Source organism: Thunnus albacares, chromosome 17 (genome assembly GCF_914725855.1).
Source record: "Thunnus albacares chromosome 17, fThuAlb1.1, whole genome shotgun sequence".
Lineage (NCBI taxonomy): Eukaryota > Metazoa > Chordata > Actinopteri > Scombriformes > Scombridae > Thunnus > Thunnus albacares.
The window spans coordinates 19,077,041-19,093,897 of record NC_058122.1 but is presented as its reverse complement, the minus strand read 5'-3'; the positions used below and the strand labels follow the sequence as shown (position 1 = coordinate 19,093,897).

The 16,857-nt window shown below is 40.0% G+C and overlaps 1 protein-coding gene across 1 annotated transcript; it reads left to right on the top strand.

Moving 5' to 3' along the window:
- Nucleotides 1–2,871: 2,871 nt before the first annotated feature.
- rdh8a (retinol dehydrogenase 8a) lies at nucleotides 2,872–10,082 on the top strand. Its single transcript, XM_044332459.1, has 6 exons — nucleotides 2,872–3,270; nucleotides 6,126–6,287; nucleotides 7,319–7,498; nucleotides 8,368–8,461; nucleotides 8,560–8,743; nucleotides 8,896–10,082. Exons 1-6 carry the CDS (start codon nucleotides 3,165–3,167, stop codon nucleotides 9,121–9,123), a joined length of 954 nt encoding a protein of 317 aa, XP_044188394.1. The 5' UTR covers nucleotides 2,872–3,164; the 3' UTR covers nucleotides 9,124–10,082.
- Nucleotides 10,083–16,857: the final 6,775 nt, after the last annotated feature.

Sequence of the window (16,857 nt, the reverse complement as noted above, 5' to 3'; positions counted from 1 at the left end):
TGTAAAACTAAGTTTGGGCCACCAATGTATCTAATCTATCTAATGTATTGTAGTGTATTAATTACAGCTTCTTGTTTGAGTACAGGTAATTCTAGCTTCAAGGTTGGTCTCTAATGAGTTCTACTAATTAGAACTGACTTAAAATGTATGATTTGGTAGCAAAAAAGCCACAGATTTTATTTATAATTACTGGGTAAGTTGGAGGGCTGATCTGGGTCAAAGGTTCAGGGTCATTCCTTATTCTCTGTGTGTCCCTGACCATGACATTTTCCTACACCTGCTGCTCTGCCATAAAAATTCCACAAAAAAGAACACACATTAGTGGCAATATACACACTGAAATTTTGTCAAATTAAATTTACAGTCACATGAATATTGTACAAGCACAAGGCACTCTATTTTTGGTTGTTTATGATTTGCGTGACCTATTCTGCCTTTTCATTCAATGTCAGTTCCTTTAAGATTGTCAGCCAAAAATGCCTGAAATCCAAAATGTAGCCACATATAAATATATAAACTAAAATGTCACTTCAGTACATGTTTCGCACACTGTCAGTTCAGATTTAAAGCTTCTTTATCTGACAATGCAAATTATACTTTTATCATCTCATTGTAAACTTCTGCTTTCTGGTGAGGGAAATGGGTCATGGCTTAGGGATGTTCTAAATAAGCAGACATCAGCTTTGTGAGACAGCAAGAGGAAATTGGGCCTGAACTCAATGTAAGCTGACAGTCTGCTCTCTTTTGTCAGCATAATAGACAGTTTATCACAAGCAGTGATGAATGAAAGTGCATGAACCAGATTTTTTTATTGCAGACACTCATATGTTGAGTTATATATATACATCACATGCTTTCATTTTCAAAGCAAGGCTGAACCTGTCTCAACACCTTCAGCCTGCTGGTTACTAGCTGACCCTTGATGGATCAGGACAGGGCTCCACTCATTGTTAAAATATTCTCTCCCCTGGGAGAATATCTCCTTTCAAAGTTATGACGGAAATGAATAGCTGCTCTTGACGATGGAGGTCTGTCCATATGTAACCTTACTTTACCCTCAGAGGAGACAAACAAGCTAGGAAACTCAGACATCTGTTCTCTCCCACTGTTCTCTCTGCTGGTCCGTGTGTGTCCTCTGCTTTCACCTGTTCTCTTGTCATGTCCTTATGGTGACCTTGATGCTTCACACTGTGTTAACTTGTTAAAATGGAAATGGGGTTAAAGGGGTTAACCAGAGGGGAGGATTACAACAGGGGGTCTTGCATTCATCAATATGTGCTTGTGTTTGAAACTATGTTTTATAGGGAAGAAATGTTTTGTTTCAGAAAATAGTCATATCAGTGGAATACATAATCACATTTCAAAAGCTGGGGAGCAAATACCAACAGAGAATACACATAAAGTCGTGTAATCTATGTAGAGCTATATTACAATGACATGCTTTAGACTGTAAATTTTGATATGGAAATAGTGTAAAAAAATAATACTAAATTGTATACTAAAAGTCCTCTTGAACTCTTTTCAAAAGAGAACAACTGAGAGTCAACTGAGCTGTATAAAGTCCAGCATAATAATCCCTGTTCAGATCAGCTCTCTAAAACAGAACCAAATATGCTAATTATCCCATCATTTAATTAATGCATTATATATTTTAAAACTTTAAGAATATTTACAGTTAACAAATATCAAACACAAGAGGACTGAAAATCTAATCAGAAAACATCCTTAATTGGGGAAATCAGCAGTTGTGTGTAGGCTTTTGTAAGTGGATGCAAAAACAGTTTAAGTGAGTTAAAAGGATATAAATTACTTTCACCAAATCATTCACTCACTGATTACTCTAGATTGCTCTTTGGACCATCCTTTAAGCTGATTCATGCTTTGGTCTTTAAAGATATAGGGAATAGGACACATAAACATAAATGCTATACTATATAATCTTTCACCCTTTACAGATTGATTGCATCACATCTCATATTTAGCAACAGGCCCAAACATGGACCCAGACTCTGACTCTTGCACTATGGTCTTTCACCAGAAAAAAAGAAAGAAGTTTGGTTTGAGATCTTATCAGAGGCACTTTGACCCCTTTCAACATCTGTCAATAACAGGATCCACCAATCGCCATGATGGGCAATTGCTCATCAACAAACCAAACTGACACTGACAAGCAAAACAAGATCATTCTTGTCTTTAGTTGATGTTTGGATTATAGTGATCGAATTAACATAATGTATTTGATGAGGTGCTATGCGTTCAGTAGTGCCTCTTTAGATGTGCTGCACCTTTCCTTACCACCAGATGGCAGTACAGTACAGCGCATTAAATTACTATAAACATTACCTTCCAAAATTAGGGTCAGCAATGGATGACTAGTTTTATAAATAAACTGGGGCTGAGCAACAAGCAATTACTGTGGGTTTATAGTCTGGGTAACAACAACGAGCAATGACTATTATTATTATTATTATTATTATTATTATTATTATTATTATTATTATTATTATTATAACGACTATTACTTTTATTTGTATTATTGTTGTTGTTGTTGTTGTTGTTGTTGTTGTTGTTACTGCTGCTGCTGTTATGATTATTGTATGAGATCAAACTACTTAAGAGCTCATTTAAGATTTTGTATTTAATGACATTTATAGATTGAATTTAAAGATAAAAAAATGAAAATATAAGATATTGTTGGCTACTATTAAATATATAATGACTAAATTTGTAAGTCCTTGTAAGAATATTAACTATAACATAGTAAAGCAGAAACATCATGAGCTATGTGAATACTGTATGTATATTAGCACACGGTGATTTGTCGTTGGGGTCACCAGCTCAGAAATCAAATAAGCACTGCCCCCTCTATAACGCGCACGTGCGCGCATGCACGGCACACACATTTTTAAGGAATTAACTTCATTTTAAAGGCAGGCGGTACCTATCAAGTTTAAAAAACTTGCCTACAAGGGGGTGTTTGCCATGCCACGTCGTTTTTTGGTTAGTGATTTTATCGAACATGTGACTGAATTAGACGCTCACATGGCTGCCGTGGCTGCATGATCCGCTTTAGTTTTTTAAAGTCCGATAATCGGTAGCTCCCTCGGCAGCGACCATCCGGAGCAGAGGACCGCTGAAAAACACAGCGCCTATCCGGACAAATCATGGCGAACAGCGGGCAGAAAGTTGTGCTGATCACCGGCTGCTCCTCCGGCATCGGGTTACGAATCGCCGTCACGCTGGCCAAAGATGAAAAGAAGCGTTACCATGGTAAATGCGCTTTCTTCTACATTGTTTCTTTGATCGGACCTATTAGCAGTAAGCCTAGTGTGGTTCGCTTGAAAACCTATTCCGTGTTTACTTTTCCCTGCAAAGCTCTGCTGTTGCACCAAGCCTCCTTTACGCACAAAGTTCGGTTGAGTTTCATGCGCAACGCTCCGTCTTAACGCAAATAAGTGATTTAGTGTAGTGTCCACTGAAATAACTAACCCTAGTGATATCGTATCCATATCCTTTTGTGAGTACTGGGATTCAGTCGCCCCTTTGGTTCAACTATTATCATCTGAAAGCGCAGTTTCCAGGGTAGGGCTCTGGAAGGATGCCGCTTGCCAGGCGGAATCATAAAAGGAGGCTTGTCAGTTCTCTTTCAAGTGACTTCTCCAGCACAAAGCCCCCTTTTTATAGCAGTGAATTGTTGACCGCCTGCTCCGGTTTAGTGCCGTGTCTAATGTGCCTATAGTCCCCTCACTGGAGCGAGTGTTGAAAGGGGGACAAAGTTTGAGACCTGTACAAGCGAGGGTTCACTCTAAAGCAAGGACCTTGTTTGAAGTCTTCATTGGTGCACAGTAGAGTTAGGGTGTCCTACTCTGACATTGTTGGTCTATGCATCTCCTCTTCTGCTTCCCAGCCATCATTAATGTCACTCTAGGTATTGGGGACCCAAAAGCCTCAGATAGAATTACATTAGACCATCTTCCCACCCCCACCCCTGTTGGTAAGAGTTTGCCTTCAAGACCCCCCCTGTGACAAGAGTTTGCTGTTAGATGTGACTTTATCCAGAATTACATAATGGCTGAGTTAACAGTGAAACTCACAATTAGTCATCTTATACATTGTCTTATTAAACTAATTATAGCCAAGTTAAGACATCGCTGTTCCCGTTTCTCCACTGTACAAGGGTTAGTTCAAGTTTTCTTTTTCTCAGGAGGGGGGGGGGCACTGGGGTCTGGTGGGATTTATTACTGAAAAATAAATGAGCTAAACAATAGCGATTAACTGTTCCCTTAACACTGGTTTTGAACAGATCTTTTCCTTCTGTGTGACCTGCTTTCAAGAAAGCCACCTCTGAGCAATGAAACTGATCTGCTTCATTCCCAGGGTCTTTAGGAAATCCAACAGAGATTAAAATATTGCATTGTGCATAAAGTAATGATTAGTTGCAGTAACATGCAAACTCAGAGAAACTCCAAAAAGACCTCTGTGTATGGAAGGCAGTGTGGTTCATTCAAGAATGTTTAAGCTGCCCAAGAGTAATTCCTCGAGGAGCCACAGGAACAATGGATCTCTTGTTCACTTCTTTACCAATGCGTAAATCTCTTTGTTGCCTCATGGACACCCAGCTCTCAAATCATAAGATTAGACTTAATTAGACATCATGAGGTTGGTTGGACTTCCTTACAGTTAAGAAGTAAAAGAAAAACATCTCATGGTACTCATCTATAAAGCTTTGCGGTTGAAGCTTCCAAACTACCTCACATCTCTTCTCTCATTTAAATCTAGTCACTACAGTACATGATCCAGTAGCTACTTATCCTTGGATATCCCTCATGTACGCACTAATGTTGGCAGAACTGGATTCAGGTACTCTGCTCCTTTTAAATGGAATGAACTTCAAATTCCCCTCTTGAGTCTTACATTCCTCTTGGAGATTTTAAAGCTTTATTATCTGATTCTTTTACCAGATTTTATTTATTCCTTGTTTATTGTGGAGTTGTGTTGTTTCTGTCTGCTTATTGTGTTCTTGTTTTATGAATGCTTTTTGTTCTTAGGTCTATCTTGGAAAAGAGATCTTAATCTCAATGACTTCCTGATTAAATCAATTTTAAATAAAAATAAAATGAGATGTCATCAATGCACATTGTGTATTTGACTACTTGCAAAAACAAGTTGCGTGACGCTTACACAGCAACATTCTCCACAGAATGGTTTCATTCTTAAACATCATGCTATTGCAGAGCAAAGCAAAAACTCCACAGCACAGCAATCTCTCTTCTAATCTTACTTATCCAACCTTGTCTCTGTTCGGACAAGAATCAGGTGAGGGTTTGCTTTTATCTGTCAGGGACAACAGGTAGATTTAGAAGAATGTGTGAATACGAGGTTGTTTACCCCCACTGATCGACATTGTGCAAGAGCTCTGTCTCTTTTCTCTGCTTGATAACGTCAGTCAGCCAAGTAAGCAGAACACACAACGTGGAGGAAGGCATGAAAGTGGAGTCAACACTATGTGGATAGCCACTGTCGCTGGTCATGATAGATTCCTGTGCTGTATGTAGGTTAAAGTTGCTTAGTGTGTAAAGTCCAAAGGAAATTAATTATGTGTCCTGTAAAGCGGCAGGCGTGGTTATTTCAAGGAACTTTGGCCAACACGTCTGACTCTGTCACAACTGTGAGTGTGTGTGTGTGCGTGTTTTTGCTTGGGTGTGTGTTAAGGAAGTGGCTTAGTGGTTCTAAGTAGGTCTTATATCAGAAGTTTCGCAGTCCTGTGTGTCACTTGAGTGGTGTGACACTGGGTCAAGATGTTTTCTAACCACAGCAAAGGAGGATTATTTAGATATCCTTTGTGATTCTGTATAAAATCATGAATAGTGAAAGTATAGTGTGAAATTTAACACAAAAAAAAACAAAAACTGGCTCAAATAAAAATCACCTTAATAGGTTAATTGATAATTTGTGCTCCATGCATTCATGAGGACGTCTTTGCAGTTCTAGGTTATGTTACTGTATAAGTCTAATGAATCTTTTCTGGTACTGTATATGCCCTTTTTGTAGTTTGAAGTTTGAAGCTATATCATACAAGTAAAATAATACTTTGTGTTTTCATCTCTCTCTTCTCTCCCTATTAGTAATTGCTACCATGCGAGACCTGAAGAAGAAGAACAAGCTAGTGGAGGCAGCAGGAGATGCATATGGAAAGACCTTGATGTTGCTTCCACTAGACGTGTGTAGTGACGAATCAGTCAAGCAGTGCATCAACAATGTTAAGGACCGCCATATTGATATCCTGAGTGAGTGGGACACACCTGAAACTAGGCCTGCATCTCTCATTTAACCCCTTCCCCAGATTCGTACTTCGCCTGTACGGATAAATGTTGATGTATAAACACGTTTTGTTGTGTAACCTTAAATAATTAAGTAATATACCGTGTGACCATCTTATATGTTTGCAGCAATGACCACCAAATGCATAGAACATTAACCCCCAGCTTTCCAGTTAAACTAGCATGTGTTTAACACAAACAGTAATACTTTCATGAGAGAGAGTAACAGCAAATATCTAACAGACTTGTCCAGTGAAGAAGCAAAATATCACAGTACAGTGTTATTACTGTAATACTAATACAACTTTAGGACCAAGCTTTTGAAGATTCGTAACTGAAATATCTTGAATCTCCATGGTTTTGCAATTTATATTTTGGGTTGGGAAAGTATTGAAATTCCAATGTGACCACCACACTGATATCCTAAGTGAGTAAGAGACAGCTGAAACAAAGCCTACAGCTCCATCTGCCCGTGACACTGTCTTCTACCTGTTCTTTTTCTGACTGTTACAAGTACCACAATCTAACTATTGCAAGTACCACACAAGTCATTTTATGGTAATTTTGTGCTATAGGTGCATTAAACTAGCATTTGCATGCATTTTCAGCGTAATAACTCATGAATAGATTACTCTTTTCAGTTCTTGTGTTGAAACCTTTAGTCTGGATAAAGGTTATATTTATAAATCAGCCTCCATCTTGCTCATTATCCAAAACCCCCTTCACCTAATTACTCAAGACCCAGAAGCCCTTTACCATGGACTGATGTTACATCACACCTTTCTGTTGTTGTCACACACTGACATCTGGTGGCAAGATCAAATAAGGAACTCTGTAATCTGCAGAATAAATGAGGAATGCAGTAGAAAGGCCACATGAACAGTGCATTTTTTTCAATAACAATCATAAATAATAATTACACATCTAAGTGTTTTGATGATTGCAATGTTGGAGATACAAGCAGTGTGTCATCTCTGCGTCTGTGTGTTTCCTGGCAGTTAACAATGCAGGTGTGGGCTTGCTTGGACCTGTGGAGAGCATCAGCATAGAGGAGATGAAAAGAGTATTTGAGACCAACTTCTTCGGTGTGGTTCGCATGATCAAAGAAGTGATGCCAGACATGAAGAAGAGGCGTTCAGGGCACATTGTGGTCATGAGTAGTGTAATGGGTCTTCAGGGTATGTATGTTTGTGTGTAATAAACAATACAGAAGAAAATCTGCAGTGCAGAAAAGTTTGATACAGGAGCACACATTCAGATAATTACACTTCTAAATGATGGTGGAAAGACATGTTAAAGACTGCAGTTTTAGATGCTTTAGTTTTAGAGAGTAAAGCACTTTTGCTTTATGACTGCTATTGCACTTTTGATACGACATCACTCTTTCATTCTAAGATTAAATTCATGCACTCTACAAGATTACATCTTCTAATCATCTGCAGTGACCTGCAAAAGTTTGGCAGACCAAAGTCTGAAATCCTGAAAATCACTCAGATTGAGCTTTAAATCATACAGTATGTTCCATGCTTTCAGATCTATGAAATTAGTGAAGTTAGAAATAGTTTATTATATCCTGCAAAATGATTCTAGTATCACATTTAATCACATTTGACACATTTAAAACACAATTGCATTTCATTTTATTACAAAACAGTAGCATTTTTTAAAACAGAGAAAAAACACTACTACAGAGTTTTGATCGATTTGAATATACACTGCCATTTGTTTTCCAATAGGCCTGCTGACAATCAGTCAATCACTCACTTGGTCATCAATTACTTTATTTGTCCCTAGGGAGAAACTGCTTGTGCAGCAGTGTAACACAGAATAAAAACAAACATTGGTGGGGTTAACCTGATTTTCATATCCTGTCTGGCACTTGTATTGTCCTAGGTGACACCTATTGTTTACTTAAGTGTTAGTAACTTAAGCCTTTATGTGCAAATGATGCTTGATTCATGACTGCTGTTAATGAAATACTGTGAATGAATAATAATACAATGCACTAATGTCATTCTTTATTTCCTGGTTTCTGTTCTCGGTTTAGGAGTGGTGTTCAATGATGTTTACACTGCCTCTAAGTTTGCCATGGAAGGGTTCTGTGAGAGTATGGCGGTGCAACTGATGAAGTTCAATATCCGGTAGGTTATCCTCTTTCCTCTGTTCTTCCTTCACATCTGTCTTTACTTTGTTCTACACATAGTCCCTCACAGGCCTCTCTGTGTCTGATTCCCCTCAGGTTGTCCATGATTGAGCCTGGTCCAGTGCACACTGAGTTTGAGACAAAGATGATGGAGGATGTGGCTAAGATGGAGTATCCAGGTGTAGATGCCGACACAGTTCGTTATTTTAAAGATGTTTACCTGCCATCATCCATAGATATATTTGAAGCCATGGGTCAGACGCCAGAGGACATAGCCAAAGTAAGGAAACAGGTTACACATTTTAAAGGATCTATCTCAGTATTCGAAAATCTATGTTGTGTTTCTCTGATCATTAACTGTTGCAAACATTCAACCAGCCTACAATGCAATAAAATCAGTCCAAACCTTCTTTTTGCTTCTCATCTCTCCAGTGTACTAAAAAGGTTATTGAGTCAAGCAGCCCTCGCTTCAGGAATCTGACCAACAGCCTCTACACACCCATTGTGGCCTTGAAGTATGCAGATGAGACTGGTGGCCTGTCTGTCAACACCTTCTACAACCTACTCTTCAATTTCGGCCCTCTCATGCACATCACCATGAGCATCCTCAAGTGCCTGACGTGCAGCTGCCTGCGCAGACGCACCATTTCACCTAACTGAGGAGAGTGTCCAATCCTGCCCCTTACCCTGTGTTGTTTACCCCACCCAGTTCCTTTTGCCTTTTCCTGAGGTTTTGGGCTAAGCAGGTAGACTAGAAACAGTAACTATGGAGAGAGGAGGCGCCTTTTAGTTCAAAGACACTACCATGATAAGCTTTGCAGGACAACATGCACAATTGCACAAGTTTGTCACAGATATGTTGTATGCAGGATGAACTCATGTACACACACACAAACATACATACATGAAAACAGAAATACAAGCAACACACACACCTTTATTGGATTATTGTACATACATATTATAAAGAGAAGGCCATGCCTTACATATTGCAATATGGGAGGAACTGAATAGTGTAAGTGGTTAGATGTCTACATCGTTTTAAAGAGATCACACAGAGAGGACTTGTGATATGAGTCCCATGGACAGACAACAAAGCACAAAAATGAACTCAGTTACAGAGAGAAACAATAAAATTATAGAGAAATAATAAAGCTATAACTTGTAGCCTAAATAACTGTACACTCAGGCTCACCAGAGTTGTAACATGTATGACAGAGTCAGAAAGAATATATCTGCATTTATTGTGTTGTGCCCTTAATTTCATGTTCGCCTTAACATAGTGTTCTCATGGTCATAACTGCTGTTGAATCATATTTTTAATCTTTTGATAAACTGAATGTTTTTGATTTTAAAGGTTTGTGAAGGGGTAGATCATACAGTATATTTTTAATCTAGCAACTTGATTTTGAAATAAACATAATTCTGATTTATCCTCAGAGGTATTTTTTGTTTTTTTAAGGATATCATGACCGTTTTGACTAATAGATGCTTATTCATTCTATAACATCTGCAAGGGGTTTATCTCTGTCTGCAAAACTCCCTGGGTACCAAGAGGGGGCAGTATTTCACTGTTTTATCCCAGGGAGCCGACCAGTGGGGTCACCAGCAAGCAGTGTTTAAGCTGTTGTGTATAGGAATTTATCCTCAGTGGCCTGAGATAGACAGGTGCAACAGAGGTGAATGATTAAAATCTTTAGATTATACATTCTTGCAAACACTGGTCATCTTGTTTTTTTTTTATAAGCAAATTTCATTGGATTTGAAACAATAAATGTTTCAGCACATCAATTCATATTGATAACTTTGAAAGGTTTATTTGGAAAGATAAATATTCCCTGGTGGTAAGCATTATAGAGAGTTTTCATGTGACAGCAGGATCTCAGATATGTAAGAGTGACTAAACTATTGAGGTCATATTCAGGTAAAGACACACATAAGACCATTTTGTAGCTTTATAGCTGTAAGTGTCAGAGGAGGTTGTCTCTACTGCTCAAGACATTTTTAAAAACTTAAGGTTAAAAACACTAAAATAATTTGTGAAGAATGCAGGAGCACGAGAATGACAGTTTTGCAGTGTAGACTTTATTTCATAGCTGATGTTTCGGGAGCGATGACCCTTCAGAGCTAAGGCCTCTTGCAGAGTTTGTACTTGTTTTTGCATTTGCGTGTTTGTTAATGTGCACATGCGCACACATTAGCATGTGTTTGCATGCATGCATGCGTGCGTGTATTTGTGTGTGTGTGTGTGTGAATACGTTCTATGTGCATGTCTATGGGCCAAGTTAGTGATCTGTTGATGGATATAAAGAGGTCATGGCCTGCTCCCCATCAAAACCCCTCCCTTGAACCCCCACCCTTCTCACACACACACACACTGCTTTGTGCCGTGTGAGAGAATGTGACCTGGTTCCCATCCATGAGGAGGGGTGAACCCTAATGACGGCCTCCTCAGACACATTGCGCAGCCCTGAGCCTCCCTCTCCAGCTGGCCCCCTCAGCCCATCGGGCCGGGACCCCCTGGTCCACACAGGGAGAGGACTGTGGTTTGGCCTGGATAGCCTAGCCAGAGTTTGTCCTGTCTGCACACACCCTGTGCCATCCCATCCCACCCATCCCATCCCACCCTGCCATGCCCTACAGTGTCCAGACTGCTTTCACTCACCCAGTCCAACTGCATGGAGCTTATCATCAGTGGACAGTGCAACTGGTTGCAGACCTGTAGTTTTGGTGCAGTGTACAATGAGCACAGCTCCTCAGCTCTGTGTATGTGTCTTCATCAGAGGCGACAGCTCCGCACAATGGAACAAAGACGCTGTCAATCACAATCAAATGGGTGTGTGTGCAGGGGGTGGAGGGGAGGGGGGAGTAGGGGATCCAAGTTGGTTGGGGGAGGAGTCTGTGTGTCCTGAATGTTCAGGGGGATGCCAAGACCCAATGTGGGACGCTGAAGGCTAAGGGCAGCGGGTGGGGGGGGGGTATTGGGGCAGTGAGGGGTGGGGGTGTGTCGGATTTGGGAAAATGAGAATTGGGGTGCCCAGGCCTGAATGGAAGACCTGTTTACTAATTGAATGAACACAGGAGTTACAGAAAAGTCTCATTAAACAAGAGGTCTTATCAAACCATTGTTGTGTACCTTTGTTTCACAATCAAGAACGTAATTGCAGTATAATGAGGGCAGCGTGACATGGTTAGGTCTTCCCTTAATTGTAACCCTGTCACAATTACTGAGCCACTAAACATACATTCGCTTTGCCTGCGTGCAACCTTACTGTGTGCTAACAGACCACTTGCATTTTTGGATATGGAACATATGAGTAGAGAGAAGGAAAAAAGGGGGAACCCCAGTAGTTATCTTTGGCATGTTAGCAGGATACATTCTTCGCAAGCTGTCTACTTTCTCTGTTGCTGGGTTATTGCTGGCTCAGTCATTTTACTGCATCCTCAATTCACTGTTGTCATCACCAGACCACCACACCTAAGCCTGACTCCAAGAGTGATGAGATAGACTGGGGAGTCAGAGAACAAAAACAAAAGGGAGCTGCAGTGAGAAATGAGTTGTGAAAATGGGAGATAGAAAGTGTGAAAGGAACAGAGGAAGCAAAAGAAAGGGGGAGATGTCTGCATGCTTTGGGTTGCTGGCATTAAGTGGAGCTGGTGTCTAGACAGGGTGCTTCAGCCTGATCTCAGGTCAGGATGGATCAACACCAGGCTGCACTTATCTGTTTCAGTTGTTATATCCCTTGCTATCATGGATTCATTCTGAATAATTGTAAAGTGTCACAGAATGGCAAACAGAACAACCACATGGTGTCATGTGTGGATCCAAAATATATTCAAGGCGTAACAAGACAAAACTGAAAAAAGGTGCAGGTCAACCATCATTTAACATAGAGATGTGGTCACATAGGACATATAAGTATCCATAGGGCTGATCTGGGGTCTGAGGGGAGCTATCAATCTTTATAAAGTCAAAACAGGAGAAGCCCAAGTTGCCCTGTGACTGGCCTGTGGCGGCTGGGTCCATTAGGGCAGCAGAGGCCATGGGGAGAAACAAACACACAGCGTCTTTCTGTCCTTCTCCCTCCCTTTTCTGTTCATTCCTTTTCTCTTTCCTTCTCACTCACTCTCTGTCTGTCTGAGGCCCACTGTCTGTCTGCCCTCTCCTCCGTCCATCTCCATCTCCGCTGTGCAATGACCTCTCACAGACCCAACGTGGTCACTTGTTTATTCACACATGGAGAGGGGGTGGGTGGGGGGGGTCATCATCTCTGATTCTGAGTAGAGGTGCTTGTTTGCAAGCCCATTCAGGACGGTTTGGAGGTCGGAACATAAATCAAGAGAATGTTGGCTCTCACTGGCCAGTCATACACATTGTTTTACAGACACAGAACCGCCATTGTCACTATCATTACAACATTAGCATTGTCCCCTTTCCCTACTGCTCTACAAGAACATAAACAATCTGGCAGGAATTTCCAGACTAGGAATCAGTTTGCCCACTACTGTATCGTTTTGTTCCGCTCTGTTCACTCTCTCAAAACTACCAGTTCCAGTGACTGTGAAACTCTGTGATTAGAGGGTTCAGTCTGTGTACCAGCATTATAATTCTCAAACAAGGGGATGATGGGTGATTGTGCCGGGCTTAGAGACGATGTAATCTGAGCTGTGGTAACATGATCTTCTTGTTGTTATTATGGGCAATGAGGTAAGATTGGTGTAATATTCCACAATAGGAGTTTTACGGTAAAGTTGGTGGTGTCTATCCACAGATTTTGTGCAAAACCTGAAAGTCTTGTTTTTGGGCAAGACAAGCTGGGAGAGTCCAAAAAGAAAAAAGAAAAGAAAACAAACCCCCCCTCCTCCCCCCAGATATACAGATAAGGAAAAAAAAACAACACGATCATGTAATGTAAAGTGTGCTTTCACACAAACAAATCACACTTCCTTTCTCACCATTCTGTGCGCTCACTTTCTTCTAACATATCATCTTTCTTTGGGTTTCTAACCTCTTCCACCATGGATCAGATTTTCTCTCTTTCCATGTTGTAATTAGACGTCTGGGAATCCAGTGTGCATTTATATTTGTAATTTACAGAAAAATAACGATACGCTTTGCTTTCTGGTTTGACCAACACTAAGGAGGGAATATTTTCAACCAAGGGATGATTATACTTTTAATTTGCTTCCCAAGGATGCCTGTGTTTTCCTCTTATGCCTCCGCCAACATGCAAGTGAGCATAGTGAGTGTTTATGAGCCGGGGAGAGAGAGAGAGAGAGAGAGAGAGAGAGAGGGGGGAACTTAAAGACAGATACAGAGAACAGCAGATAGATAGATAGATAGATAGATAGATAGATAGATAGATAGATAGATAGATAGATAGATAGATAGATAGATAGATAGATAGATGGATAGATAAATAAATAGATAGATAGATAGATAGGTAGTATGCAAAGTGATAGAGACAGTTAGCCTTTGTGTAATAGACAGTGAGCTCATCAGAGAGTCTATCGGTATTGAAGTTTGTCCTTGCCTAGCAACCCTGGCTGTATCCCAGCCTCATCTCCCTGCCAGAGAGAAAACCTCACTCTGGACCCCATCAGCACTGCCATAGATCTGATCTATTCACTGTCGCCAACCGTAGAGATGAAAAACCGAACAGGGTGCGGGCACACCCATGCCAGAAAGCCTGTCGTAGCCCAAAGAGTCCACATCATTGTTTATTCAGCTTGAATGCATCACATCTTGGCAGCCAGGGTGAGAGTGAATAGACATTCAAAATGTCAGTTCATGAGAACATAATCATAACATCGCTTCAAGTAGCAGTTCACTTTAGCGTGAGGAGTATTAAAAATGGCTCTTGTGCGCACTTTCATGCCCTTAGACAACAAAATCAGTTGGCACATTTCCGTCATCTGCTTCATTCAAGAGCAGATGAACGGTAAACTTTGCGCTGTATTCATGCATCCACTAAGGCTGATTTTTTTTTTTTTTTTTTACTTCATCAAAACAAAAGAATGCCTCTGTCTATCGACCGTGAAAAGATGTTCGTAGATTTGTCCCCAGTGAAGAGATGTCTTTGTTGGTTATCTCCATTGGTGAGCCGCCTCCATTTGGCTCAGCCTAATCAGAACACAAACACTCCTCTGTCATTTGGCTGCTCTCCCTCTCACCCTGTATCTCTCCCTCTCTCAGTCAGTCTCTTATTATCTAACCCTGCATATTAAATTCTATTTTCTCCCTCCTTCATTCATTTTTACAATTTTTTTTTCCATCTCCTGTCCTCCTCCTGTTTGTTTATCTCTGTGTGTGCAACAGGAAGAAATCACACCATATTGTTGTCATCTCCACCACTAGTCTGCCCACCTCGGCCCCTGATTTTTTTTTTTTCTCCCTTTCATCTCCCTTCTATCTAATCTACTCATCTAGATAGTGTTTGTCTCTCCCTCAGGCACAGACTCTGAGGCATGGCATACATTAACTTTACTTGTCTGTGCACAGCCTGGTTTCGGTTGCCTGAGAGGAAATGTTGCAATGTAAAGAAGATCCCTGAGGGAGAAGACATCTGCTGAATTCTTGATGAATACGAGGTGGTCACATCCTAAAGATGTTCAGGATTACGGTTCTCTCACACAAAAAACACATATACACAATACTACTTGCCTCCGGATCTAAACTATTATAATGTGCAGCCAAACATAGATACAAAATCAAGATACGCTACAGAGACAAGAGGGAAAATGATTAAGTGAGCAGAGAAAACATGAGGGACAGGCAGCATATGGCAGTCTTTGAGGGTCCTTAACCATAGCAAATTTAGTTTGATCTCCAGTTCACCAAAAGCTTTTTATTAGAAGTTAAAGATTATATCCACTGATATTTTAAAGATTTTACAGTTACAAATGTTTACACGCTAAATTTAGAGAGCAAATCACTGAAACCCAAAACCCATGTACCACAAATTGTGCAAAACTTGCTTTGTTCTCAGTTTATCATTCTAAATGTTACTGTACACAGTAGAAGTAGTAGTTAAAAAAATAAATTTTTCTTTTTTTTATTTTTCATTTGGAAAGCAGTGTCTTTGAGAATACTATACTTACAGTACAATATGTGCCACTGGGTACACTTTATTTTAAGCAGTATACAGACATTTAACACATGGTTCAATATGTCTTAAAATGTCTTCATGGAGAAGCAATAATTGCTGACAAATACCTCAGAGTGATAAATACTTAAAATGTCACACATTATATTGTGTTAGAAACCAGGCAATGGAGTGATGTGGTCATATCGATGTGAATGCTATCCAGAGCTTGATGCCACTCCAGGTCCTGTGTGCTGATGCTGGATCTCATAGGGTGCAAGATTTTTTCTCTGTACAGTATACACAAACCTCAGCCTGTTCTCTATGAACTGTAACGTGCATGTGTCCCTTTGTTTTACACATTTTATCATAAAGTTTTACAATTGCTTTTGTTTCAGGATTGTGTTTGTGTGTTTAGTGTTTATTTTCAGCAGACTATAACAATCTTTTCCAACAGATAATCTTACCAAACAGTGTAGTTTAACACTACACATTTGAGTTGTAATAATACATATTTGAAGTTAGGCTACTGTCTCATATTACAAGAGATAGAGCATGTAATCTTTTACATTTTTATGTTTTGTGTGTTTTATTACTATAGAAGGTATTTTTAGGAAGAAGAAAGAAATAAATAAGAGATGGAAAGTTTATGATTGTCGTCACAAAATCAAACGCCCCTCCTGGAATCATTGAATGCCTGAAAATTTGCATAAGATTGGCAGGGAGGGATCAGCGTGGAAAAAGAATGTGTGTAAAAGAGGATTTGGGTGTAATGTGGAAGGGAACTTGTGGCCAAATGTGGAAGAGAGCACTGATTAGCCTTCCATATCTTGTAGTCTACTGTTCCTGTGTTCTCCCGGGTTTCTCGACGGGTGCTCACCCTAAAACACATACATATTAGGTAAAAGGAAAACCTTACATTGCCCTGAAATACCACTGGCCACAGAACTGGCAATGGTCCCCATGAACTTTACTGTGGCTGACCACTGCTCCTAAAATAAGTTAGATTTAATGCAGAGGACAAATTTGGCCACAGGTATTAATAAAGAACTTAATATACAGATTTGTTTTATTACAGCCTTTAATACTGCAATGTTGGAAACATACAAAATGATACTGTAGTATCATTTGTTTGTTTTGGAATGACTGTACAAAAATGGCAATAAAAAAGAGGCCAATTCAAATGTAGGAACAGACTCTAAGATAAGAAAACAGTCCAGGAACATATTTCCCTCTATATTGGTGTCAGAGAACAATATTATGTGCCTTAGATTTCTGTACAGATGTCGAACAATTTACTTTATTCTAT

Bases quoted from the DNA above. Each gene is read 5' to 3' on its own strand.
- rdh8a (XM_044332459.1), top strand. From the start codon at position 3,165: ATGGCGAACAGCGGGCAGAAAGTTGTGCTGATCACCGGCTGCTCCTCC. The intron at 8,462-8,559 runs GTAGGTTATCCT...GATTCCCCTCAG, and splicing joins CTGATGAAGTTCAATATCCG to GTTGTCCATGATTGAGCCTG. The intron at 8,744-8,895 runs GTAAGGAAACAG...TCATCTCTCCAG, and splicing joins CGCCAGAGGACATAGCCAAA to TGTACTAAAAAGGTTATTGA.